This window comes from Gopherus flavomarginatus, chromosome 5, assembly GCF_025201925.1.
Source record: "Gopherus flavomarginatus isolate rGopFla2 chromosome 5, rGopFla2.mat.asm, whole genome shotgun sequence".
NCBI classification, from domain to species: Eukaryota; Metazoa; Chordata; order Testudines; family Testudinidae; genus Gopherus; species Gopherus flavomarginatus.
This window is the reverse complement of record NC_066621.1, coordinates 48,576,545-48,604,053: the sequence shown is the minus strand read 5'-3', so window position 1 is coordinate 48,604,053 and position 27,509 is coordinate 48,576,545. Positions and strand designations below refer to the sequence as shown.

General features: G+C 39.1%; 1 protein-coding gene across 1 annotated transcript in view; it reads left to right on the top strand.

Moving 5' to 3' along the window:
* Positions 1-27,509, top strand: part of MUC6 (mucin 6, oligomeric mucus/gel-forming) — a 160,843-nt gene that overhangs the window by 99,203 nt on the left and 34,131 nt on the right. Inside the window, exons 3-18 of the mRNA XM_050955973.1 lie at positions 1,672-1,725; positions 4,273-4,507; positions 6,676-6,802; positions 8,194-8,281; positions 9,986-10,095; positions 12,465-12,672; positions 15,411-15,533; positions 16,347-16,467; positions 18,535-18,673; positions 20,289-20,393; positions 21,252-21,321; positions 21,439-21,576; positions 22,617-22,778; positions 25,333-25,427; positions 25,930-26,062; positions 26,805-27,054. Coding sequence (XP_050811930.1) covers positions 1,672-1,725; positions 4,273-4,507; positions 6,676-6,802; positions 8,194-8,281; positions 9,986-10,095; positions 12,465-12,672; positions 15,411-15,533; positions 16,347-16,467; positions 18,535-18,673; positions 20,289-20,393; positions 21,252-21,321; positions 21,439-21,576; positions 22,617-22,778; positions 25,333-25,427; positions 25,930-26,062; positions 26,805-27,054 — 2,158 coding nt within the window. The remainder of the gene's footprint in view (positions 1-1,671; positions 1,726-4,272; positions 4,508-6,675; positions 6,803-8,193; positions 8,282-9,985; positions 10,096-12,464; positions 12,673-15,410; positions 15,534-16,346; positions 16,468-18,534; positions 18,674-20,288; positions 20,394-21,251; positions 21,322-21,438; positions 21,577-22,616; positions 22,779-25,332; positions 25,428-25,929; positions 26,063-26,804; positions 27,055-27,509) is intronic.

Genomic DNA, 27,509 nt, shown 5'->3' with positions numbered 1-27,509 from the left:
TTTATTTTTAACGAGCTTCCCTGACCACTTTGATTTTATACATCAAAATCACTCTGTACATTGAAGCAATGGCAACATTGGAGGCACTATACTGCTGGAGGTGCTGTCAGTCTCCTGAGACAGAATATAGAAGGATCCAGGCTCCTGCGCAGAGCTGCACAAATAATCGATTCTTCAGTTTGCTGACAATTAAAAAAAAAGTTTCAGGTCAAACTCAACATGAAATTTTAAAAAATATGTGGTGAATCAAAATGTTTTAAAAAGTAATTTTGGGTTGAAATGTTTTGTTTTGATTTCAAGCATTTTTAAATGTTTTGAATGTTTTTTTAAATAAAATTGTATGAAATTTTGTACAAAGTCATTTTGAACTGAAAAATCAAAAAGTTTTTTTCAAAAATGTCAAAATAAAATGTTTAGACTTTTCTGCAACTTTTTTAGAATTTTTTTGACTGAAATAATTAACTAACACTGATATGAATTCACAAAAGATTTTGATGCTGCTGACTATATTTTTCTGAAAAAAGTTGTGTGTGAAAATTTCATCTATCCGTACTCCTAAGCACTTACAGTTAAAAAAAAACCCAACAACCTTTGATACCTTTACAAAAAATTAAATAAATATGGCTTAGCATATCAGTTCTAGTATTCTGAATAAATTATCTCACATATTCTGCCTATTTAAAATTCTTCATGGAAAAAATACAGTATTTTATTTTCTTCACTTTCTATCTTAAACTATGTGCAGTTAACAAGCTGTTGCATTTACCCCATAATTGTTTGCATTTCACTGATGGATGATGAAATTCCTCAATCTAGTCTGTAAAGAGTTTTAGGGTGAAAGGCACTATATAAATGTTAGCTTTGTTATACTAAGATGATTCTTAACTATAACTATTTATTTTCCTTCAGGCAGCAGGGGCAATGACTGGCTCAAATTAAGTGAGTATTTTATCAGTCATAAGTGAGTAAAAACTATAGGAAGAGAACCCTGAAGGGAGCAAAATTCCCTGTGCAGCAGAGATCAAGGAGAAAAATTCTCCTCTGCATCCCCATCTCTGCTCATGATTTGCTTATAATAATTATCAAAGCCTTGCTCTTGCTTATACACAAAATGAAACAAAGTCAGTAAAGTCATTTGGCAAAAATTGCACTCAGTACACTGAGTATATAAAAAAGAACAAGAGTACTTGTGGCACCTTAGAGACTAACAAATATATTTCAGCATGAGCTTTCGTGAGCTACACCTCACTTCTTCAGATGCACCTGAAGAAGTGAGCTGTAGCTCATGAAAGCTCATGCTGAAATAAATTTGTTAATCTGTAAGGTGCCACAAGTACTCTTGTTCTTTTTGTGGATACAGACTAACATGGCTGCTACTCAGAAACTGAATATATACTTTGGCATTCCTGTTTATTATTAATCTACATTGGAATTTCAACTGAAACACTTTACTCCTAGTTATCACAGCATTCCTGTGTTTATAGAAAATACCATTTATGTCACTATCTTCATATGTCCCACTAATACCTATTTGGTGAATGGAAAATAGGCAAGATCCAAACAAGTTAGGCTCGCTAGCAAGTGCAAAGAGTAGTATTATATTAATGTTAAAATATGCAAGGTTTGGCTGGAAGAATCAGTGGTAATATTTAACCAATTCCTATTTTCCAGATGATGACAGTGAAGAGTCCAGAAGCGCAGAAGATGATGCTATGCTGCGTTCAGGTAACAGTTTCTTTTACACTTGCTGGATAAAAGTGGTGAAGTATTTTGTAAGGACCTTCCTTGAGAAGCATTTTGGGTGACCATTGTATCCTTTAGAGCAGATTGAAAAATAAAGTGAAAAATGTCATGGAAAATGCTAATGTTTTGAAGTTTCCATTTGACACTTTTGAATTTGGGTGTGGTGATTTAAATAATAATATTTTCAAAATTATGAATTTAAATGAGGTTTAGGCTTTGTAAAACTACTTTTAAAATTTGTGTTACTGCAACTTTAGATTAAAATTTATAATAAATGCTTTTTAAAAAAAATACCACTAATGATAATGTCTCTTACTTGAATTTTACAAAACAGCTACAAGCAAAAAAACCCAAACTACTGAAAATTAAGGTCCTGATCCTGTTAAGACTTTAGCAGGTTAACTCACATGAATCATTGACTTCAGTGGGACTACTCATATACTTAAGTATGTACCTCTAAATGTTAGCAGCATCAGGAGCTAAAAGTATATTTTTATTTAAAATTCTCTTAGTGGCATAAAATCGTTGCCACTTCAAAATGAAATTTTATGACAGTAACCATGAAAAATTATTTAGACTTTCAGTACTTTGTTATTGTAAACTTTTTTATTCACACAAGCCAACATTTTAAAAATACAGAACTTAAGTTAGACTCATAAACCTGTATTTAGGCAACTAAGAATGTGAAGTAAGAAGGCATCTAAGTGATTTAGGAGCACATGTCCCATTTACTTCAAACCACAAACCCTGATAGCCTGCTCTCAATGTCAGGATATTTATGAGGCCCTGATATTGTCTTTACATCATACATGAAAATTTAAAATGTGAACATTCTTGGTAAAATATGAAATGTTAACAATTAGGAAACAAAAGAACCAAGTACTAAACATCCTCTTGAGCAATTTAAATCACTAGAATGGGACAAAAGTAAAACAGTAGAAACATGTAAATCCTTTAAAAACCAATTTAAATAGAACTTTTCTGTATATTTTGTTAAATCATAATTTTTATACACCCTGTTTCAAAATGAACCCATTATTCTGTGCAATTTTTCTCCATTTTTTTAACTGAAATGGTTACTCAAAAGTTTATCAAGACCATTATCAAAATGGTTATTGGAATATTGAATTTAATGAATCAATAACTATTTTGATTAAAACATCAGGGTTTCAGGAAAACCACAGCACAGTTCAGTTCACTATATTATTTACCCACGTACCCCCCACTCACACATGGCATGTCTGGCTGAAGGCTAACCACGTCTCTGCCAGCTCATTGTTTTTATCTGATTTGCCAATTGCATGTACACCTCCAATTTTTACCCAAAAAGATCTCATGTCTTTAAGATTCGGGCTGGTTCTATCAAGCACAAGTGATTACATTACACACAACTAAAGCTGTGCAAATAACAGATTTTTCAGTTCATTGGCAATTCCAAAAATATCAGAAAAAGTTTTGTTGCAGGTCAAACCAAAAATAATTTTTTTAAAAATTTTCAGCAAATCAAAAAGTTGAGAAAAAAGTCATTTGATACCAAACAAGATCTTAATGTTTCATTTAATATGTTCCATGAAATATTTAGATTTTGATCATTTTTCAATGTTCAGTTTTTAAAATAAAACTGAAGGAACTTTTGAAACAAAAATCAATTTAAAAGATTTAAATGTTTTGTTTTGAAAATGTAATGAAATAGTTTGATGTTTTCACGTTTTTTCCCAGCCAAAACAATTTTTCCAAAACAACATGAATTTGTGAAATGGTTCTGTGTTGCCAAATCTGCATTTTTCACCCCCAAAAAAATTTGTACCAAAAAATGTCACCTAGCTCTACGCCTCACTGTCACTAATCAGGTCCTCTGATTGCCATCTCAGCAAATTCCAGAGACTGAATGGGCATGTGGACATGAACCCTCAGCTGCCCTCTCAAGTGCTTAGATATAGTCCCTCAAAATTAGAGTTAAGCAGTAACTAAAGTAGGAGATGCCAGCCAAGGAGGAGAGGGGGCTGTGAGGAAGCAATGCTTTCCCAAGCTATGGAGAGATGGAAAACTCCCCTCTATTTATAGCAAAGGAAAGAGAAAGAGAACTGCACTGCCCCCCAACCTTCCTTCCTTTAACCCTTGGGATTAGGACACATTTTCTGGGGCAGTGAGAAGGAAGATTGCAGTGGTGTTGTCCATGCTGCATTTGCCCTGTGTATAAATAGACAGCCCAAATGTTTTTCAGAGCATCTTTCACCAGCACTGTATTGACTTAAAATTTAAGGAGAAAACAAAAATCAGATGCTCAAATGCAAATGTCATTCATGGACAAAAGATAAAGGAGAGGAATTAAAGGCATATAGATCCTCTGGAAAAAGAATCCTAAACTGAATATGAATATGAACTCAGTTTCTCTGAGAGTTAATTTAAATTCTAAGCTCATCAGCTTTTCCTGCTATTAGAACACAACTGGTCATGTTTGGAATGCATATCTGTCTCATTAAACATGGTACAAGATAACCTAAATATATTTTCTCTTTCATTTCTTAGACAAGGGCTCATGTTCTACCTGGGGTGCAGGGCATTTCTCCACCTTTGATAATTATTTGTATGACTTCTCTGGGTCCTGCAACTACATCTTCACCACCGTGTGCAATGATGTTAGTCCGGACTTCAACATCCAGTTCCGCCGCGGGGTGAACAAAAAAATTACAAGAATCATCATAGAGTTGGGACCTGTCGTCATCACAGTTGAAAAGAACATCATTGTGCTCAAGGATGTTGGGTAAGCTTCATGGATATATTGAATAGCAGTGGGTAAAGAAAAGCAAAGAGTTATGTAAGATACACTAGATAAGTCTGTGATTGTATTGCAGGGAAAGGTCAGTATGTCCATTTCACTTATCCATTCGTGCCCAAAATGGATTGATAAATTAGAAATTAGATACAAATGACCTAGCTAGAGACTCTAACTAGAGACTGACTTTATCTCCTCCTACCAAAACAGATTGTAACTGCCAAATAAATGTGAATCAAACATAGACTACATCTGTACAGCGTGAAGCCAAAAAAGCAGGTGAAATTTCTCATCTTGCAATAATTTCCAAATTAAAACTACATTGACTTAAAGCTTAGCAATCCTAAGTGAGCCTAGTTCTAGTTTCAAATTCACCTGGGCCAGCTCATGAAACTAGGTGAAATTTAGAGGTTTAAGTGTGTTTTGCTTTGAGGTCATTTGAATTTGAATTTCAGTGACTGTGAACCCAAACATATGAGTTTTGCACTTTGGTAGGGGAATAGAAAATAGGGGAACATCTGGAGACTTGCTGGGAATTCCCTACTTGTCATGGGTGCTTTTTGGTCTCATTATTGCTGGAACTACAATGTCCAGAAGGCAGCAAATTCATGGGAAACGATTTGCTGGGGAGATTTGGGAAATGTGTTCATTGCCTTCCAGAAGCTGAAATTCCCAAAATGAAATTTCAGCAATGGTCATGAGTTGGGCAACTCTGAGTTTTTGCCTATGGATGAATGCAGAGGAAGGATACGGATGGCTGTAAAAAGTTTGTATATTATATTCACCATTGTATTTAAAACTATCATCAGCAGAAAAACAAGACTTGTACCTACAGCTGGACACAAGTTTTTCAACAAACAGTAAATTCACTTTGTATAAATAAATAGCCATTGATTCAGGGACTTGAGTCTCCCACCTCTCAGGCAGGCATCCTAACCACCTCACTATCGAGTATCTCTCTGTCTCTCTGGCCCAATAATAAATTATTTATTGACAGTGGATCAGCTTCAACCAGAGAGACCCAGAATATCCCATAGCCCAATGGCTGGAGCACTCTTATGCAACAGGGGAGACCAAAGTTCAGATCCCTTCTCACCACCAGGCAAAGGGGAGAATTGAACCTTTACCTCCCACATGAGTGCCTCTAACCATGGGGCTAAAGCTTATAAGAGAAGTGGTACCAGTACCATCATATGTTATGTGAATCAAGCCCCTTTAAAAACACCCAGGAACAAAACATTTCAGGTCACACAAAATGTTGCATAAGACCTGAAGTGGACTTCTTTGCTTTGCCAAATTCTTTTTGAAGTTTTCAAATTCAGTTAGACTCAACCCAATTTCTCTTCCAATTCTTTGGAACTGCCAGTGAACCAAAAAAATTAATTCACCCAGCTGCTCTTGTAACTGTACCTCAATTTGGCAAACTGCACTGAAAAATACTTGGCTTACCAATTGATTTGCAAGGACAACTGTGTAAATGAATGGAACTAGGCCCAGAGCCAGCATTTTAAACATGGTGTCCCCAGACTAGCAATGATGAAATATATTCAATACATATTTATATTGGTTCTTTTTTCCCACTGGTCTCTAGCCTTAGAATTCAGCCACTACTCCCAAATCCCATTCTTGCTATACAGCTCCCATTATGCGACGATTCCTCACAGTGCCAAGCCCTAGCACTGGCAGAATTCCTATATTAACATAGACTGTGAGTCTTATGACCTCTTGAGGGTAATGACTGACAGCTACTAGGACTCAGACAATGTGTGTCTGGAGGTACCTATGAAGAGATTAGCAATTGCCTTAGGAAAAACAAACCAAGCTGAGCTCTACTGTTAATATATAGCATTATTCCCCCCATCCCAATGTTCATATCCCATACTGATTTTTAATATTATAATCTAGTTTTAGCTGTATATCGTTGGTCCTTTCTTTAAGCAGCTGATTGTCTTGCATTCAGTAGCAGTTTTCAAATATCCTGAAACGTCCCAGCTATGAGGGAACAAATTTCTTTCTTAATCTGCCACCAAATACCATGTGGTACACAGACAGCTATGCAGCATCTCCAGTACAAACAATGGTTGCCCAGTTGTAGGTGATACTAGCGCACACTCTGTTACATAATAGAATCAATTTTTTTCTCTTCCTCATAACAGTGTCATCAAGTTGCCATATACCAGCAATGGAATCCAGATTGCTCCTTTTGGACGCACTGTCCGCCTGGTGACCAAGCTGATGGAGATGGAGCTGGAAGTAATCTGGAACAATGACGACTATCTCATGGTGAGTAAAATCTTGTCACAAAGCAAAGGAGAAAATTTTACTGGAATACTAAAAACTCGCTATCCCTAAGAGGGTGTCTTGACATGCATTCATTGTTTTTATTTGTACTAAGATTGTGAATGTGCCCTCCAAGGTGAGGGCAGTATAGGCATTTACTCACCTTATTAATGGATGTATAAATAGGGGGACAGTTAGTGCACATGAAAATACATAAAACCCATTTTTCTTCTCTCTGGCTATAATTCAGGTTAGTAACAGATATTGTCATTACTTTTATGTGCATCACTGATATTCCAGAGAGGTAGAGGGAGTCATGTTGGGTATCTAAATATAGAAATAAATTACTGGGACTAGGTTAAAGACCACATAACTTCTGAGAGTATGATCCAGATACTCATCTTTAAAGAAATTTAGTACAGTACTGGATGAGCATGGGTCTAACCTAGAGCACCATCTCATACACTTCTTTGCAGGAAATTCAGGCCCAATTCTCTTCTCATGTACACTGGTGTAAATCAGCAGCAACTTCATTGAAGTCAGGGGAGTAAACAGAGTGACGCAGGAGGAAAACTGAAATAAATAAAAGAAGAATTAAATGCTCCATTTTTAAGAACAATTGTTCCTCCAGTATCTAGGGCTGTGAATATCATGGAGGTGGAGTTTAGAGAAAGCAGGGAGAAATGTAAAACAAATCTAATGGACAAGGACAAAAACTTACAAAGACCCCTGTCTGAGCAGATCTGTTGAGCTGATGCCCATTTCCTCTTACTCTCTCTACACTGGCAATGGAAGAAAGAAGAGCAATTGATGCTCTGAAGCCCTAAGGCATTGTTGCAGCAGAAATATAATCCACCTAACCCACGTCCACCTCCACACAATTTGCAATGCTTGTTCAGGAGAAATTCAACAGTGGAACAGCAGTCAGTGCTTGCAGGTCAGGATTGAGATGTATTGATAGTGCTGTATGGTGGAAACTAGTACATGGCCTTCATACATCTTGCCTTCTTACAGCTACAATACTAGGCCCTCACTTTAAAGAGTACCAAATCTACCATCTCATTGAAAGATACCAAACAGATATATAAAATATATTGATAAACCCAAGAAATCTGGTCAACCTGTTCTTTTAAAAAAATATTCAATACCTGGGTTTGCTCTGGCATAGATGTGAATGCCAGATACACATTTCTTACCACCACTTACTGAGTAGAGGAAAAGAATACCTGACTTGGAAAAGGAGCATATCACTTTCTATTCTCTTCCCTCAAATCGCAGAAATTAACTGTAAGGGGTGACTTTACCTGGGTATCCCAACAAAGGTTAGTTGAGAAGATATCTTGGCCCAAAGACATTTCTTAATTATATTTCCTTTTTTTTTTTTTTAATTTTAGGTTATGGTTGAGAGAAAATATATGAGGAAAACTTGTGGAATGTGTGGGAATTTTGATGGACAGGAACTAAATGAGTTTCTGAGTGAAGGTAAGAGCTAAGGCCAAACCAAACACAAGGGGCTAACCACACCAGAGCAATGAGCAAATTTAACAGCTAGAAGATTCCTGTGCTCAGATTATCCATACTGTTTCTGAAGTCAATAAGACCCCCACATAATTCACCCACAGGCCTCTCAGCCATCACACCCTGGTTCTCCAGAACAGGGCCAATTTCTATTTGTATTACAGTAACCTCTAAGGGCCCTCAAATCAGTTATCAAACCACATTGTGCTAGGCACTGTACAAATGTGGTAAAGAGCAATCACCCTGCCTCAGGGAATTTACACAGTCTAGGTTTATGACAAGACATGACATGTGGATGAAACAGCCAAAGTGGGGAGAATGAAGTAACAATAAAACAAACACGCTTTTTGCACAACATTCTGTAGTCTTAGCTCAATACTTGGCTAGCCTTTGTCAATTGCAGTTTACTGTACACATCACAGAGGTGAGTTTTAAGGAGAGAACAGAAGGGCAATACGATAGCTTTAAAGAGTTTGATTAATTTTACCCCACTTGTAGAGGCCCTCACAAGAGAAAGTTTATTTTTCCCCACAAACACCTTCATCCTAACAGGCAGTAAAAAGAGGTATTGTTGGCAGAGCAAAGGCAGCAGTAGGCATTTAGTAAGATAATAGATCTGATAGGTAAGATAGGGCTAACATGTGAAGGGCCTTAAAAGGTTTTTAAAAAATCTTGTGTTTAATGTGGTGGAAAAATGGAGCCCGTGGAGGGAGTCAAAAAGAGAGACGACATTCTCAGAATAATGAACCACATGGAGGATTCTAGTAGCAGCCTTTTTAATGGACTTCCAGCGGGGCAGAGAGGCATAGTTGTAGTGATCAATGCCGGGGAAAAAGTAGGTTGCAAGTAGTCAAGATGGGAGTTTTGGTGCTGTGGAGAAAGAGAGGAAAGGCCAGATCTTAAATATATAAGGTAGGAAGAATCTTCAAGATTTAGGCACATTTTGGGTCTAGAGAGTGGCCTGAGTCAAAGATAATACCTGGATTTCAGACAGGAGTGATGGGAGAATGGTGTTATTATCCAGGTTGACAGAGAAAGGGAGGCGAGAGGAGCACTTAGAGGGACATTGAGTTTTCAGTTTGGGGTTGAATTTAAACTTGATAGCTGGACATGCATAGGGAGTCATCCAAAAGATACACTGAGATTTGGATTTGAACAGAGGAAGACAGGTAGAGAAGTAGATTTGTGAGTCATATAGCTACTTATTAGCAGGTAACATAGGAACTTTACTAAAGCCATTTGATAAGTGAGAGTTTATATCATCCAACGCCTTTCAGGCAGCATAAGTGCAGGAGCTGGTGCATACATTGCTATTCTCATCTGGATGCTCCAGGCTGATGTTTGTTTTTAGGGAGTGCAAGCAACAGCCTCAAACACAACTAATCGTGGAAATCGAATTTTTCCCCAAACCCAGTACATACCAGCAATCATGTCTTCCATTAAGTGCCCACACACTTCCCTTCAATGTAGATATGCTGGTAAGGTCTTATTATAAATTATGTTCCATTAATTTTAGCAGCATATTTAACTATGCAGTTGCTCACTAACACATTGTAGGATGAGAGAATCAAACGTGATTTTTTCTGCATGGCAGTGCAGGACACTACCATCAGCTCAAACTAGTCTAGATAGACCTTTTTCTGATCTACTCTGTACCTCAACTTGCAGGTAAATTGCTGGATGCATACCAATTTGCCACTTTACAAAAAATGGATGACCCATCAGAGATCTGCCCCTCTGAGGAGATGGCAATTCCCAGTATTCCTCGCAAAAAATATGTAAGTATCACATTTCTGGCATTGCCTATAACATAAACTTGTACAGAGAAGTAGATTAATTGGGAATGATTAACTCAGAGATGGTAGTTGATGGGGTAGTGGTTAACATCACCAACAGATTTAGTGTATGAAGATGAAGAAAAGAGGCTCTTTGCACCAGATTGCATGTGTGACCCACCCACCTCATGGGTGTGGTGTTCTGTCCCATTTAGTGGAACCGAGACCACTTAGAGAGAGATTAATGGAGTTTCCTGTACAGCCTTAACTAATGGTCAGTTGGCTTTTAACTCATGCTGTAGAGGCTCATGCACAAAGGTCCCAGGTTTGATCATGCTCGCCGATGACCAGGGTCTATTAGTGTTACAGGTAGGGGCTCATCCAGGATTTCAACTGAGAAGTCTCTGAAGCGCAGGATGTGCTTCCTCAGCGAGGGGAAGTATGTAACCCACACACTTCCTGGGTGTGGTGTGCTGTCCTCTCTAGTGGCACTGAGACCACTTAGAGAGATTAATGAGTTTGCTCTACTGCCTTAGCTAATGGACATATGGCTTGAGGCTCATGCATTTAGCTCCAGAGGTCCTAGGTTCAATCCTGCCCACTGTAAAACTGGGGTCTGTCGGTGTTACACATGTTTTAAACAGTCCAGAAATACTACCAGGTGTGGATTTATACAGCTTACAAATGGAAACAGAAAAGCTTAGCACCCAGCTTTCTCAGTCTACAGGTCCTTATACAAATCCCGCTGAGGTCAGTGTGGTTTCACTGATCTTTGTATTAGGCCAGTATGACTCCCCACTAAGTACTGTGTAAACTCAAAGACATTCAGTGTGCAATGATCATTTTACCAGGCAGCAGCGTCTCACATGGTGTCTGTCACCATCAAGTGAAATTATATCAGAGGTGTGATGGATGAGCACCTGCAAGCATGGAAGCACAGAATCCATTGTCCTGAGGATGATGGGAGTGGAGGTGGGAGAGGCAGGAGACAGGTGAGAGGTATAAGACCAGCTGGATGTCAAGGGATCTGCAGAACCTCTAGCAGTTTCATGTGGAATAAACCCATTCTTCTCACTACTGGAGTTTCTGCTATCTCATTGCAACACAGATTTTTCCTATCTAGAAGATTTTCTGGAGCCTAGTTAATACTACATACCTAAAAAGCAAATACTTATTTCTATCTTTGAAATGGCAGTACAGATTACAGATATGCTTGTTCATTTTGGACAAATTGTAACTGGGAGTCAGAATATGCACTTATATTGCAGCTGTTACAAAGTGGTTTTTTTTTTCCTGTATGTAGGCACTATGTAAAGAGAGTGTGCTGAAAGGACAGTGATTTTTCTCTCGAAATGGGCAGCATTACACTTTCCCCGCCATCCCTCCTATTTTAAGGATATTTTTCTACCATTTATTTGACAATCCAAGAATTCCATTAGATTTGCCTGTAAAAAACAGCCCCTCTCCTGGAACGGCTAGCTCTAGTACTCCATAGAACAAGCAGGCAATTAGAATACCATTCTAGGGGGAGGCAACAAATGGCAGGATATAAGGAAGGGAACTGACTATTCATTTGAACAAGAGCCACTGTATATCACTGAGTGGAAAATAATCATCTGGATGTGAGGAGCTACAGTGGTGCAGGGTTCTAGCCCAGCTTGTTACAATAATCTTGCTTTGAACTGGTGGAGTATTTCTTTTGGCTCAATCAGTCACGGGTCTGCTATGTTAACATTGTTTTCCTTTGAGATGTTGTACTTCAGCAGATAACGTGCAATACCAACAAAATAAAAATAATATTTTTTTAAAAATTCAACATTGACTACATTCCTAAAAGGTTCATTGTCTGTACAATAAGGAGTAATGTCATCCGGACACACTACAGAAAACATTGTGTTACCTCTTGTAATCAGACATAGATTCACTAAATGTCCAACGTGCTCTTGGGCTGCCAGGCACGTCTGCACTTTGAGGGGTTTTTAGGAGGTGTCCATAGCATTGCTGTTCCAAAATACATTCTTCCTTCTGCTAATTTCTTCATGAGAGAACATAATCCCTGCATGTAACACTGTAATCCATGGTCATGGAAGTGTGATGGCAGTAAAAGAATGATTAGCTTTTAGTATGATGAGAGGGAAAATTGATTAAATATTTACAGAGCCTTTCTCTTTTAAAATGTATCATTTGTATTCTCTTCCATTTCCAGAATTACCTATGCACTTTGATCCAAATCAATACAATAGTATAATTGAGAGCTGCAAATAATTCCTCTAGTAATTAAAAGCTCAAGATCTGCTTGTTTCATTAACATTTCAACATAGCAAGGACATGACTAGCATCCAATTTCCAATTATTTTTTATTATTTATTTAGGCCAGGATCTGCTCCCAGCTGCTCAACCTTGTGTCTCCGGCTTGCAACGTGTCCAAGAAAGCGTTTGTTATCCGTTGTCAGCTTGATATGCAGGACTGTAGTGATCCAGGGCAAAGAAACTGTACTTGTGCTACACTGTCAGAGTACTCTAGGCAATGTGCCATGTCCAATCAAGCAGTGTCTGATTGGAGGAGTGCAGACTTCTGCTGTAAGTTATCGTGTTTTACGCCACAACTTTATGTATGTGTCATATAGAGAAAGAATGATTAATGAAATTTTAAAAAGCCACTAGGAAAGCTTCCACCCATATAAATCAATAAAGGGTTGGGTTGGGTTGTAGACGCTGGGATGATCTTTGAGCAAATGGTAACCTGCAAGAGTCAGAGTTTGGTATCCCACAAAAAAAATAAAGATGAATTTATAACTCAAATTGTGTCCCCGTAGCTCAACAGCTAAGTCAGCTGACCAGGTCACACATTCCTGAAGCTGTTTCTTTATCAAACACCTTAAAATAATTTTTTTTTTAAGAAACAAACCATATTCTGAAATGCTTGCTTTTGATTCTTCTGTCAGCTAAACTGCAGTGTTGACAAGCCATTACAGGCAAAATAATATTTCATCTATTAAGAAATATGCAGAAACTAACCATTCAAATTAATTTCAGTGATTGTCCTATTGTTTTTAAATTACTGGTCATCTTAGCAAAGGTGCTGTGCTACTTTCAGCTACACCTGTGCTAATTGTTTGCAATTAAACTCAAAACTATTCAATTCTCCAGGTTAGAGGTTTCATTACAAATACAAATCAGATCAGGCTCAGCAAAAGTCACAAATTGCTAGTTTATGTTTGCATTATATTTTAGTTTGCATAAAAATCATGCTAGTTATGAAGTGAAATCAGGTGAAGCTAGGCAGCACCAAATGAATTTTGTTTTGATGTGTGTATTTCCTTGTAACTTTAAATGGAGCTCAAGAGTCTGAAAGTACAACCCTTTATGGATCAAAATTGTTTGATTTCATCATGCCTGTTCTGAAGTTTAACAAAGCAGGAGGCAAGATGTGGCAACCCTTTGGCAAAGAACTCTTAAAAACCATATTCATTAATTTTAATTACAACACAATGCAGCCCAGTTGAAAGCTTTATGGGTAAGACAGAAGACAGAATTCTAGGCAGAATTTTGGGAAGAGATCAAGATACCAAATGACACTGAGTGACATTCAGAGTCTAAGGCAGTGAAGCATATCCCTCTGAAACTCCAAGCACCTAGTTAATGGGAATGTTGAGCTGCCTCACACTCTATAACTGATGTTCAGTACCCAAACATAACTTATTTTTTTAAATAAATTGCTTTAACAGGAACATCTTTCTCATTCCTCCTTATTCTGTTACATGTGACTTCAACATCTGCTACTATTTATTTGGAGTTTAGCATGAGAAGGGAGATGAATATAATCCAGACAGGATTATATTCCTGAATCCAATAATTGACTTCTGATGTTTTATCACATGTTCCTTATCCTCATCTTCTAGGCCTTGTATCTTCTTGCCCTGCCTACATCTCTGATCTCATATCCGTCTCTTCGCTTAATCCCTGTACTCCTCCCAGTCTTCATGTATGACTGCTCTCCAGCTCTTTGTACACTTTTGGCTTTCTGCCTTCTGTCATGCTTCTCCCTGTGCTAAGGGAAATCTCCTGCTTCCTGCATGCCAAGTGCCCCCTCCCCCTCCTCCAAATCCCACTTCTTCCTGGAATTGTTCTTTTCTTCATCCCTCCAGTATTCTCCCCCAAATCTCCTTTCCCTAAATGGGTGTCCCAGTTTTGTTTAGCATTCAATTTGTCTTGCCTCTCTTAGATTGTAAAGTCCTTGGGGCCACAAGCCTGTCCCAATCAATATTTGTAAGGCACTGTACATGTTTACAATGCTATATAATAATGCTCATTAATCATACTAAAAATAATATCCCCAGTCTAGCCTTTGTTATGACAATGTTAATGTTGCAAGCAGGCCATTCACTTAAAAAGAAACATTACTAGAACTTGTAGTTATAAAAAAATCGAAAGTGAGGCTATTCAGAGTGAAGGTTAAAAAACAAATATTTGCAAGTTAGGAAATAAAAATATTATACTCCAAAAAACAAGTGTCCAAAACTCTGAAAACATCAAGGGTCTGATTATCCTCTGCTCTGCACCATTCATAGTCATTGATATTATTGCAAAATGGGTGCCAAATATTACTTAATGAGCCTGGCAATGATTTTGGCAGTAAAAGTCACTACAGAAGGTGCAAGGCAGTGGAGGATCTGGTGCTTGAAATTCCAGTGCTAATTTTAACTCTCCCTTCTCCCACTTATCTTTCCCTTCCTAATAGGAGAATCCTACTAGTTGTCACATGAAAAACTTACGTGTCCCTTGTTCTGTATATTAATAATGCTATCGGGTGGGATTTTCAAAAGCACCTAAGTGACTAAGGAGCACAAATCCCACTGAAAGTCAATAAGATTGTGCCTGAAGTCACATAGACACTTTTAAAAAACACACCTATGGCTTTTATTGTAACTGATATAATCTGCTGTCACTGTCCCAGCCTGTCACAGATACAGCGGGACCTCAGGCTCATATTTCAGAAGTGTGCATGGTTTCAGGGGTCTGATGCCTATAAGTGTAGGGTGCATGTAGAAAAGGTGATCTGATCTCTAGCCTTTGTCTGGAATATGTGGTCTCCAGTACGTCTGGGATAAAGAATGAAAAATGAATAGAGTGGGTGTCTGGGCTATGGTGAGGTGATAGACTGGGAATGGGGAGTGAAGGTTCTTGTGCTACAGGAAGTACCAGATACCAGGAGGGTGGGGAAAGCCTCATCTCCAGTCTGTAGGGCAGGTGAGAAGTTTTCCTTTGCTCATATTTAGAAAGATGCCTTAATACTTTTCATCGTTGTTGTATTGCAGCTGTAGGAAAATGTTCAGCTGACCAAATCTACAAGGAGTGCGGTTCTCCATGTGTTAAAACCTGTTCCAACCCAGAGTACAGCTGTTCCAGTTACTGCACATATGGTTGCTTTTGCCCAGAAGGTAAAGTACTACCATAAAAGTAGTATTGATTTCATCATAAATCGTTCATGCAAATAGTTTTGGCACATATCCAGCAGACAAAAATTGTCCATTTAATTAATACACCACATTGTAGTATTGGACACTGTACTGCTGGAAGTGCCATTTCTTAGATGAGATGTAAAACTGAGGTCCTGACCCCTTGGGGTCATTAAAGATCCCTTGACACTTTTTGCAAGAATAGAGAAGTAATACCCCCCATTCTGGCCAACATGGGATAATTATACCCTGACTACTTAAGGTTCCGCCTATAATTTAAATTGGATTGGATATAATTAACTTGGTGTGCTAATCTCTTATGTGGTGTTGCCATGCACTGTTAGACAGTTGCCATCCAGAAGTGGCTGCATTTCATTGGCGAATAGAGAGATTGTGCTTTGTTATGCAGAGTTTGTAAAAGCCTGAAGCATACTTCAGGTTGAACTGTTCTACAAAAATTCAGTTTATTCCTATTATTCTTGGGCATTTCCTGACATTTTAGTAGTAAAAAGTAAAGCTAATTCATTCCCATTACCTGGCCAAAATCTGTTATTCTTTATAGAGACTTAATCTTATTCTAAACAAGGGAGCTAATATTTAGCAGATATGGAAAAACACACTATACACAACACCTCTGAGTCTGCACAAAAAGCTGTGCTGAAATGCCACTCTCTGAAATGTTGCCTCTGCAAGACACAGGGTACATAATATAACAGTTCTGAGTGCTAAGGAGCTAAGCGGTAGCTAAGCCTCTGAAAATGACGATCTACCTAATGTATTTGCTTCTCTTGATAGGCACTGTTCTTGATGACATCTCAAAAAATCGAACATGTGTTCCCATTGACCAGTGCCCATGTACACTGAATGGTGAGAGATATGATCCTGGCGTTACCATGAAAGCAACATGCAGGACCTGGTGAGTGGTGGCAGATTTCTTTGAAAAGTGTGGAAAGCATCCTGGCCAAGTGGCTGGAAAATTTGGCATAACTCTGTCCCAGACTTTCAGAAGACAGACACAAATATGTTTACATCATCTAGACACAAATCTGTTTTGAACGCTCAGGACCCTACATCTGCAATTATTGATAGAGTAATGTATGCTGTGACAAAGTACCTGCTTCTCCTCAGCTGGCTCAGTCACTTTTTGACTCAGAGACACAGGCTTGGGCAAAGCAAAGTCCTTCCAGGTCATGCAGGGTCTGGCTGATCCTTCCCTCAGTCAGTCCTTTGTGCTGGTTTTCTCCCTTCTGGGAACAGAGTGCAGTCTTCCTTGCTGGAAGAGTTCAGAGTCCTGCTGCACCTACTTGCTGGCAGCTTCTCTGCTGCTCTCATTCTCCCCCCCTGCTTCCATGCCAGGGAGGGTTTTAAAAGGTCTCCAGCAGTTGGGGCCAGCTGAACCTAATTAGTTCCCTGGTAACCTCTGTTCCAGCTGAACCTTCTTTCTCCATGGCTCTCTGTCCTCAGTGGATAGGGAGAGGCCTTTTAACCCCTCTGGGACTAATTACTACCGCTCCCTTTATAGCCATTTGTCCTGGGTTTGCCACAATGCCTAATTTCCTGATCTATGTGTACAAAAACAAATGTAGCCTTTTTCTGTGCAAATGTACAATAACTATCACCAAAGTTATTACTAATGGTCAGCTTTGCTGGCAATCTGAGCAGGAGGCTTTAAAGCATTGAGTGGGCCATGGAGACTAAACTTCCCTTTTACCACTAGAAATGGTTCCCCTGGGTTAGTGTTTTAATAATTTGGTGTTGCAATGTGGAGAATGTTGCTCTACTGTTTTCCATGCTGTATCTATTCTGCGAATAAAGAAAGGATTTTGATTTCCAATGCAACACTGTTCATCATTGATTTATTTATGATTTACATGGCTGATGGAGACCCAAGCCATACAAGGTGTCAGAAGGTTCACTGACCACAGTGGTGCCTCCTGCTGGCTGTAATGGAGATTAGCTCTGCCAGCTCAGGCTTTCCCTCTGGTAGTGTCTTCTCCCATTGTCTTACTTTGCAGCCCCACTCTCAACTGCAGCTCCCTCTTTGTGGCTTGGCACTCCAGCTAGGTTACTAAAGTCCTCCCCTTTTGGGGAACAGTGCATCAGCAGTCCTAGGGAGTCATCCCCTATGGCTGCCCAGTTCTATGCCACACCCTTGATGGCTGGTAGCAGAACCCAGGCCCACCCTCTTCTCCAGGTTCGAGTGCAGGGACCCTCAGCTCAGCAGTTCTCAGCTTCCTCTCTCTGCCCTCACTGCTTCTTCCCTGGCCTTCTTCTTATCCTCTGGCTCTCACTCTCCCTGGGTATACCAGCTCCACCAACCCTCCTCCCTCTTCCCAGGGAGTAACTGCTGACTGCTTTTCCCAACAGCCCTATCTGTAGCCCCATTACCTGACTTTATAGGCCCCGCCTGTTCCTTTCACTCAACTACCTGCTCCCTGGCTCCTCTTCTAGGTGCAACCTATGGAGCTAATTGGCCTACTCAGCCAGCTTAATCCCTTCCAGTCTTGTGTGAGGTGGACACCCCATCACACAAGGGTCTCATCAGCTACAGATTGAGATAAATAGTGTCTACTAATATAGTTAGCAAATGATAATGCAAAACACAAAAAATTCACAAAGGAAAAGAAATATATACATATTAATATATAAATTTCCTTACTAAGAAGTTATTGAAATTTAGTGCAAAAAAAAAAGAATTTAGGAGATAATGGAAATGAAAATTTAGAACATGTAAGGTACTAGATCATGTTGGCTACTCGTTGTGGCATACATCGACCAATATCCAAGATGATCAGTTCAGTCATCTTCAGATTTCCACAATGGAAGAGCCTGAGGCTGTCAACTTCAAAATATTGCTACACAGAGATATGACCATAGACATGCTGTTGTAAGGCAATCAAAAAACAACAGAACCCCCAGATAGTGGGACCAAATCCCACTAGACTGGTAATAGTCATTTAACGCATGTTCTTGTTTTCCCCAGTAAATGTACAATGGGCCAGTGGAATTGCAATGAACTACCCTGCCCAGGAAGGTGTTCCCTGGAGGGAGGCTCCTTTGTCACCACGTTTGATTCCAGGTCATATAGGTTTCATGGAGTCTGCACATACATCCTCATGAAGGTAAGCTGCAGAGATCGTGAACTATACAAGATCAACAGAAGTGTCATACTTACAATCTACTTTTTTTCCCGCTCTGCCCTAGCCCCCGTATAAACTAAAATCTTCCAGTGACCTCCATTTATCCCACATTATCATATGTGATGCCAAGTAGCAATTTGCTGTTGAAAAAGCTAGCAAGTGTTTTGCATTGTTGCATAATGTAATATCAGGAAACCCCCAAACTCCAAGCATTAGGAAATGATACTATGCACAATCGGCTATGGGATAATTAGTTAACTTTATAACACACTATAATCATTATAAGGATGGTTGAAGCTGTCAGGAATAGTTGTCCCAGATAGATCACACAGAAGTTCTTTGTTGAATTTATTTCCAACGTCACTTCCAGGTCCAAAGGGTAAGATTATATAGATATAAAATGAAATCTTTATTGTAGTTATTTGATAACGTCTCAGCAATTTATACTCAATGGCTCCAATTTGCAAATAAACATAATTACAAAGCTTTGTAATTCAGAATCCAACATAAGATTGACCAGCAGTTGCCACAGGTAAAAAATATTTACTTACAGGGCTGCCCTAGCTTCAGACAGGAAGAAGATGCCATCAGCTTGTTCATCACATTGGAACAAACAGAAACCTGAAATGAAATTTCCCCTGGAACAGACATTGAGTATATGCCCTAGAAAGGGCTGCCACTTGTTAGAGGAAAAAAATACTATTCATAGTTTTGTTGAAGTCTGCTGAGAAAGGGAGATTGGTTGGTCCTCACTGTTTTTGTTAAAGAAACAGAGATAAGCAGCAATTGGTCACCAGGGATTCAAACAGCTTAAGTTGTCTCTGACATTTGTATCACCAGTAAAGTCTCTTAGTAACTAATAAAGGGCACAAACTGCAAAATTAAAAAACCTAAAATCCAAGGATCGCCAAAATAGGTTTCCTTGATGCAAATGCTGATAAGAAGGTATTGGCTGTGAATGGGTACACAGGAATCCCAATTTTTTGCATTTCACCCCATACATTACTATGGCCATCATTAAAAAGCCAACATTTGCTAACAGTGAAATCCTGTATCTGAGACACCACAATATTTCCATATACATAGAATGGGATAAAACTGCATAATCTAAGATATCACTGACTGGTAACAGTTGAAAAATGTTGAGTTTTTAATGCAGCTATTTTAAATATTCATTCCTAAGTGTCAATTTTTTAGCATTTAAGTAGCATGTTGAAATCCTGCATTAAAGGAACCCACACTTGAAAATGGAGCCTACTATATTCTCTTTTAAAGACAGGTTGGAGAGACCAGGCTGTCCCCAGTGTTAGTTTATTTAAGAAATGTGCTGTGAGACAAGAAGGGTCACTCTGTAGAAATAAAATGTTAAAGATGTATTGGAAATGCACCGCAGAATACCTTCTTCCTCCATTGCTTCAAGTTCACTTACATTTTGTGAGAATGAAAAGGGTTACAAGGAATCTTATGCGAACGCCACCAAAAAGTTCAATTTCAGGGTAAAATAGCAAGAACAATACAAGATTCTGTGATGATAAATGGACCTGGGGTATAGTTTATTTTTTCCCCAATATAGCCGTGTTGTTTTGTTTTCCTTCAGAGTTCCAGCCTTCCATACAATGGAACCCTGATGGCTGTGTATGATAAATCTGGTTACTCTCATTCTGAAACATCCTTAACTGCTATAATTTACCTTTCTGCAAAGGTAAGAGTGCAATACACAAGTTCTATGCAACATTCCAGTAGCCAGTCTATCAAAGTTAATGTTCAGAGGCATTGCAGGTGTCGTCATATGAAAATCTGGGGAAAAGGGGAAAATAGTTGCTTCAAATGGCAGTGTATTACACAATGGAAAGATAACTTCAAAGAGATGTGTAATATCACATTAGTTCAGCAAGTTACAGGTGCTGAACATAGAGTGACCAGTTTTACAAAGTGAAAAATCAGAACAAGGTTGCAGGATGTCTGCTAGGGAAAAAATTAATGAATCTTTTCTCACTAAATATCATGATGACAGTCATAGTTGATTATAAAGATAATAGAAATACTAACTCTCTCCCACTCTGTGGGTACACTGGTTTGCCTGCAAGTCTCAGGAAGTAAAAGGCACTTGGCCTTCAGCCCAGCTATGCAGTAATGACTCAATTAATGTCCAGATTGAGACATTTTTAATTATGAAGATTAATTGAGAAAAGAAGCCTGATAGCAGTCATAAAATAAGTTAAGGGCTGTTACAAAGAGGACTCTGATCTATTGTTCTCCATGTCCACAGAGTATAGGACAAACAGTAATCATCTTAATCTGCAGTAAAGGAGATTAAGATTAGATATTAGGAGAAACTTTAACTACAAGAATAGTTAAGTACTGGAATAGGTTACCAAGGGAGGTTGTGAAATCCCTGTTACTGGAGATTTTTAAGAATGAGTTGGACAAAAACCCATCAGGGATATCTACGTATCCTTAATCTTGCCTCTGTGTGAAGGGATGGACTAAATGACCTCTCAAGATCCCTTTCATCCCTACATTTCTATGATTTGATGACTCTGTGCCCTCTTCTTCACAGGACAAAATTGTGATTTCTAAAAATGAACTTCTCACAGATGATGAACTCAAGTGGCTGCCTTATAGATCAGGTACAGAACAAGGGAGAACACAGAATGTGCAAGACTGGATTAGACATTTCATTCATCTGATTTTAAAATAAACACATAGATCAAAGTAATTATTTTAAATAATCTAATTTATTTTAGGTGACATCACCATTTTCAGACAGTCCTCCACCCACATTCAAATGTATACCACCTTTGGGCTGGAGCTAATAGTTCAAACTTGGCCAGTGTTTCACGTCTATATAAAAGTTGGACTTCTCTTCAAAGGCAGAACTCTAGGTAAGAAATCCAGCCTTCTCCACATTTCATTATGAAGGAGGGAGGCTGTGAAATTGTGTCTTTTAATGGCCATTGTATAATGGATAGACTCTTCCTATGATTCTAGAAAGCTACAATGGAAAGCTATTGTATGTTGATAAGAGCTTTTTTCCAGAAACCTTAACAAAAGCAATTGATAGAATTTGAAGTGGCACAGACTAGGCGCGATAGCCACACTCTTTTGTAATAACATTGATTTCCCAACCTCTCTTCTACAAGGTGTGCTTTGTAAAAGGCAAGAGTGCCTGTGAAACCCTGCCTTGTCCAACATGTAATTTACTACACATCAGATGAGTCAGGGCATCTATATAGCCCAACCTAATTCATAGTGCATCTTAGAAGATTACACTGATTATTCAAGAATCCAATGGCTCTTTTGATCAATGGGCACGTTAGGGGATACACGTATTTACTGTGCAGCGCATTTAGCCAAGATACATATTCTGCACAACTTTTTGTTTAGAATGCTGTAAGCAGCACCAGATCACTGCATGTGCAGAAAGAGCAATTTCTTCAAGATCTCAAAACTCAGCCAAATCAAAGCAAACTTTTACTGGAACACTCAATTCCAGTGCTCAGTGAGGGCTATATTCCATGCCACATTCTAACTTTCTATACCTAATTGTTCTCATGTTAGAGCCATTCAAAAAAAGTGACAATAATTTTTTTCAGTTGGAATTGGGAGAGCATTTTCTCCCTTTCTTTTTATTTTTTAAAAGAACTGAATTATTTTTCTCCAAAAAACTTTCCATACAAATTTACCTGAAGGAAGTGAACAGACTTGGTGAATTTTAACTTACTAAGTTAAACAGACAAAGTTATGAGTTATTGAAAAACAGTTTAATCTATAGTATATAACCCATTTAATCTATAGTAGTCATTACCACTCCAGTTATAATTACTGATATATTTTATTATTACTATACAGCAAAGACATATTATTATTAGTGAATAAACGTTCCTTGTTTTTCATTTGTCCCTTGTGTTCCCCATGTGATCAGGGTTGTGTGGCAATTACAATGGAGACACTACAGACGATTTCATGACCAGCATGGATATTATTGAAGGCACAGCAGCCCTGTTTGTGGACTCCTGGAGATCAGGGAACTGCCACTCTGCTGCAGAGAGGGACACAGACCCTTGCTCTATGAGTCAATTGAACAGTAAGTCAAATGCCCTGACCTATCAGATCACCCCAACTGACTTGCTCTTTCTGAATGATTACCATAAGCTCATCCACAAGGGAACAGGGGGTCTAAACGAGAAGAAGAGGACTGTACATCACTGATTCCTTCATCTATAGGAAGATGTAGATTTCTAGAATATACTTATATAAGCCAATCTATGACAAGATCTCTGTCTATTCTCTCCATGGGAATCAAGACTGAGGGGAAAAACAACTGAGGAGAGTTGGCAGTTTTTCAAAGGGACGCTATTAAGGGCCCAAAAGCAAGCTATTCCAATGGTTAGGAAAGATAGAAAATCTGGCAAAAGACCACCTTGGCTTAACCACGAGATCTTGCGTGACCTACAAAATAAAAAGGCGTCATATAAAAAATGGAAACTAGGTCAGATTACAAAGGACGAATATAGGCAAATAACACAGGAATGCAGAGGCAAGATTAGAAAGGCAAAGGCACAAAATGAGCTCAAACTAGCTATGGGAATAAAGGGAAACAAGAAGACTTTTTATCAACACATTAGAAGCAAGAGGAAGACCAAGGACAGGGTAGGCCCACTGCTCAGTGAGGAGGGGGAAACAGTAACGGGAGACTTGGAAATGGCAGAGATGCTTAATGACTTCTTTGTTTCGGTCTTCACTGAGAAGTCTGAAGGAATGTCTAATATGGTGAATGCTTACGGGAAGAGGGTAGGTTTAGAAGATAAAATAAAAAAAGAGCAAGTAAAAAATCACTTAGAAAAGTTAGATGCCTGCAAGTCTCCAGGGCCTGATGAAATGCATCCTAGAATACTCAAGGAGTTAATAGAGGAGGTATCTGAGCCTCTAGCTATTATCTTTGGGAAATCATGGGAGACGGGAGAGATTCCAGAAGACTGGAAGGGAGCAAATATAGTGCCCATCTATAAAAAGGGAAATAAAAACAACCCAGGAAACTACAGACCAGTTAGTTTAACTTCTGTGCCAGGGAAGATAATGGAGCAGGTAATTAAAGAAATCATCTGCAAACACTTGGAAGGTGGTAAGGTGATAGGGAATACCCAGCATGGATTTGTAAAGAACAAATCGTGTCAAACTAATCTGATAGCATTCTCTGATAGGATAACGAGCCTTGTGGATAAGGGAGAAGCGGTGGATGTGATATACCTAGACTTTAGTAAGGCATTTGATACGGTCTCGCATGATATTCTTATAGATAAACTAGGAAAGTACAATTTAGATTGGGCTACTATAAGGTGGGTGCATAACTGGCTGGATAACCGTACTCAGAAAGTAGTTATTAATGGCTCCCAATCCTGCTGGAAAGGTATAACAAGTGGGGTTCCGCAGGGGTCTGTTTTGGGACCAGCTCTGTTCAATATCTTCATCAACGATTTAGATGTTGGCATAGAAAGTACGCTTATTAAGTTTGCGGACGATACCAAACTGGGAGGGTGTGCAACTGCTTTGGAGGACAGGGTCAAAATTCAAAACGATCTGGACAAATTGGAGAAATGGTCTGAGGTAAACAGGATGAAGTTCAATAAAGATAAATGCAAAGTGCTCCACTTAGGAAGGAACAATCAGTTTCACACATACAGAATGGGAGGAGACTGCCTAGGAAGGAGTATGGCAGAAAGAGATCTAGGGGTCATAGTGGACCACAAGCTTAATATGAGTCAACAGTGTGATACTGTTGCAAAAAAAGCAAACGTGATTCTGGGATGCATTAACAGGTGTGTTGTAAACAAGACACGAGAAGTAATTCTTCCGCTTTACTCTGCACTGGTTAGGCCTCAACTGGAGTATTGTGTCCACTTCTGGGCACCGCATTTCAAGAAAGATGTGGAAAAACTGGAGAGGGTCCAGAGAAGAGCAACGAGAATGATTAAAGGTCTTGAGAACATGACCTATGAAGGAAGGCTGAAGGAATTGGGTTTGTTTAGTTTAGAAAAGAGAAGACTGAGAGGGGACATGATAGCAGTTTTCAGGTATCTAAAATGGTGTCATCAGGAGGAGGGAGAAAACTTGTTCACCTTAGCCTCCAATGATAGAACAAGAAGCAATGGGCTTCAACTGCAGCAAGGGAGATTTAGGTTGGACATTAGGAAAAAGTTCCTAACTGTCAGGGTAGTTAAACACTGGAATAGATTGCCTAGGGAAGTTGTGGAATCTCCATCTCTGGAGATATTTAAGAGTAGGTTAGATAAATGTCTATTAGGGATGGTCTAGACAGTATTTGGTCCTGCCATGAGGGCAGGGGACTGGACTCGATGACCTCTCGAGGTCCCTTCCAGTCCTAGAGTCTATGAGTCTATGAGTCTATAAAGATCTAACTATGGGTTTGAAGTGCCCTTGATAAGTTGGAGGAGTTCCTATTGATACTCTCACTGATATCCTGAAGTCCTTTGAGATCTTAGTCTCTGGCTTTCCAATTCTGTGACTGAAAACTAGTATTACCTTCTCAATGAATTAAATAAGACAGACACAGCCACCTCTTTATCTCTTATTCTTGACCTCTCTATTGCTTAACATCCATTACTGTTTCTCTCGTTTAGAAATGTCTGCAGAGACCCATTGCTCCATTCTTACTAAGAAGGGCACAGTGTTTGAGAAATGCCATTCTGTGGTGAATCCTGCTCCTTTTTACAAGGTAGGAGCTTCTGCTAAGGTCTTGAGGTGAGGCAGTGAGAAGCACTACATGGTGTGGGAGCACAAGAGGGGCTTAGGACCAAGAATCATTCAAAAACACCTCTCTCCTAGCCAGGCGAGGTCTGGTGTGATCACAGACTGCTATCCTCTAGTCACTAGGAAGGAGAGGATAGGTTTTTTTCTCACACAGCTAATTGATTTAGTATTTCCCAAGAAACTTCCCCAAATGAACAACATCAACGTATTTAACCTTTTTGAGCATAGTTTTCCTATCTGTAAAATAGAAATAATGATACTTACACTCAGCTTTGTGGAGCATTTTGAAATCTAAGGATGAAAAGCACTGTATAAGTGCTAAGTATATTTTACTTACATCAGCCACTCAGACAGATATGTTCATTTTCAATTGTTCCATGTAATCTATTAAATGCATTATTTATTTCTGAGCATGCTGATGACTTCCAAACATTTGACCTAACAGAATACTCTGTGTTTGTTTTCAGAGATGCATCTACCAAGCCTGTAACTATGAGGAGACCTTTCCTTATATTTGTTCTGCCCTGGGATCTTATGCAAGAGTGTGTGCTTCAATGGGGCTGATCCTTGTAAACTGGAGGGACACTGTAGACAACTGCAGTAAGTGACCCCAACTAGCTCTTAAAAGTTTATAATCAGATGCATATCTGTATCATCGCTGCTACCTAGAAAACTCAGAAAAACGTACCTCCATTTGGAAAATTCCAGTGTTTGATATGGAACAAAACTGAGCTGTTTGTCCTCTCCTGGGTTAAGACCAGTTCTACTTCTAAAATTCTCTCTAAGCTGCTGAAATATCATTACGTATCATGGAGTAGTTTCGAGGCAAAAAAACCATCACATTTGTAGGTAATTCTACAGAATTCGCATTTGAGGAGTGGTTTGATTTCATAAGAAATGTAAATGCAAAGTACCCCCAAAAGTAGGATGGTCTCTGAGCTTTATCACTGACTCCCATGGAAGAAACACAAAGATGACTAAAGTTACTCATGAAACTATGAGTGCTTCAGCACACACAGCTCTATAATCATCATCCTTTGGTATCAACCAGAGGGTCAGTTGATTTTCCATTTAGGGAAAATCCTGCAGACCCTGAGGATTCTACAAGGAGGTCCTGCAGGGCCTACTCTACTCCCAGAGACCCTCCTGCTCCTCACAGCCAAGCTCGCTAAGGAGCCATGCTCTGATTGGCTGTACGCTCTGAGAGAGGGAAGCAAAGACAGCCGTTAACACTGAAACTGTTGGCATTATATAATTCAGCACCTTCCCCTGGCGCCAGCAACCCTTTGAGGAAAAATCAGGGAAATGAAGTGTAACTCACATTCTTTTCTTCATTTTACAGCCATTTCCTGTACAGGCAATCAGACATTCAGTTACCACACTGAAGCCTGTGATAGGACGTGCCTGTCACTTTCCGACCAAACCCTGGAATGTTATCCTACTGACATCCCTATTGATGGCTGCAACTGTCCTAAAGGTACCTACTTGAACCACAGAAGTGAATGTGTGCGTAAATCCATGTGTCCCTGCTACCTGGAAGATAAGGGGTTCATCCTACCTGACCAGTCGACTATAATTGGTGGCATTACCTGGTAAGTTTGTGAGTTAAAAGAAATGAACATACTGCAAAGGGAGGGCTTGTTCATGTGTTTGGTTTTGTCAAACTGCAGAGATTATTTTTTTTTACAATAGGCCTGTAACCCTCCCCCCCTCCTTTTTTTTTAAATTTGTTTCTCTTTTACCTTGGAAATATTAGGCACATAAAATCTAGTCTTCCCTGAAAATGTTGGAGAAGCACTAGGAGGTATAAGAATTATGCTACCAGGTGCTGTGCCAACACATAAACAGGATCCCTGCCTCACATTGCAAACACTGGTTATATTGTTGCAGTCCAAAGAGTAAGCAGAGGCATGTTGGCTTGTATTCCATTTTGAAGGAACTAGGAGGCACAAGAGGCATAGCTGGAATGTTTGCTTCTTGGAAAAGGATGAAGTCATTTGACAAAAAGCCTGAACATTGTTTTCTTAGGAGGGTATCACATTCAAAG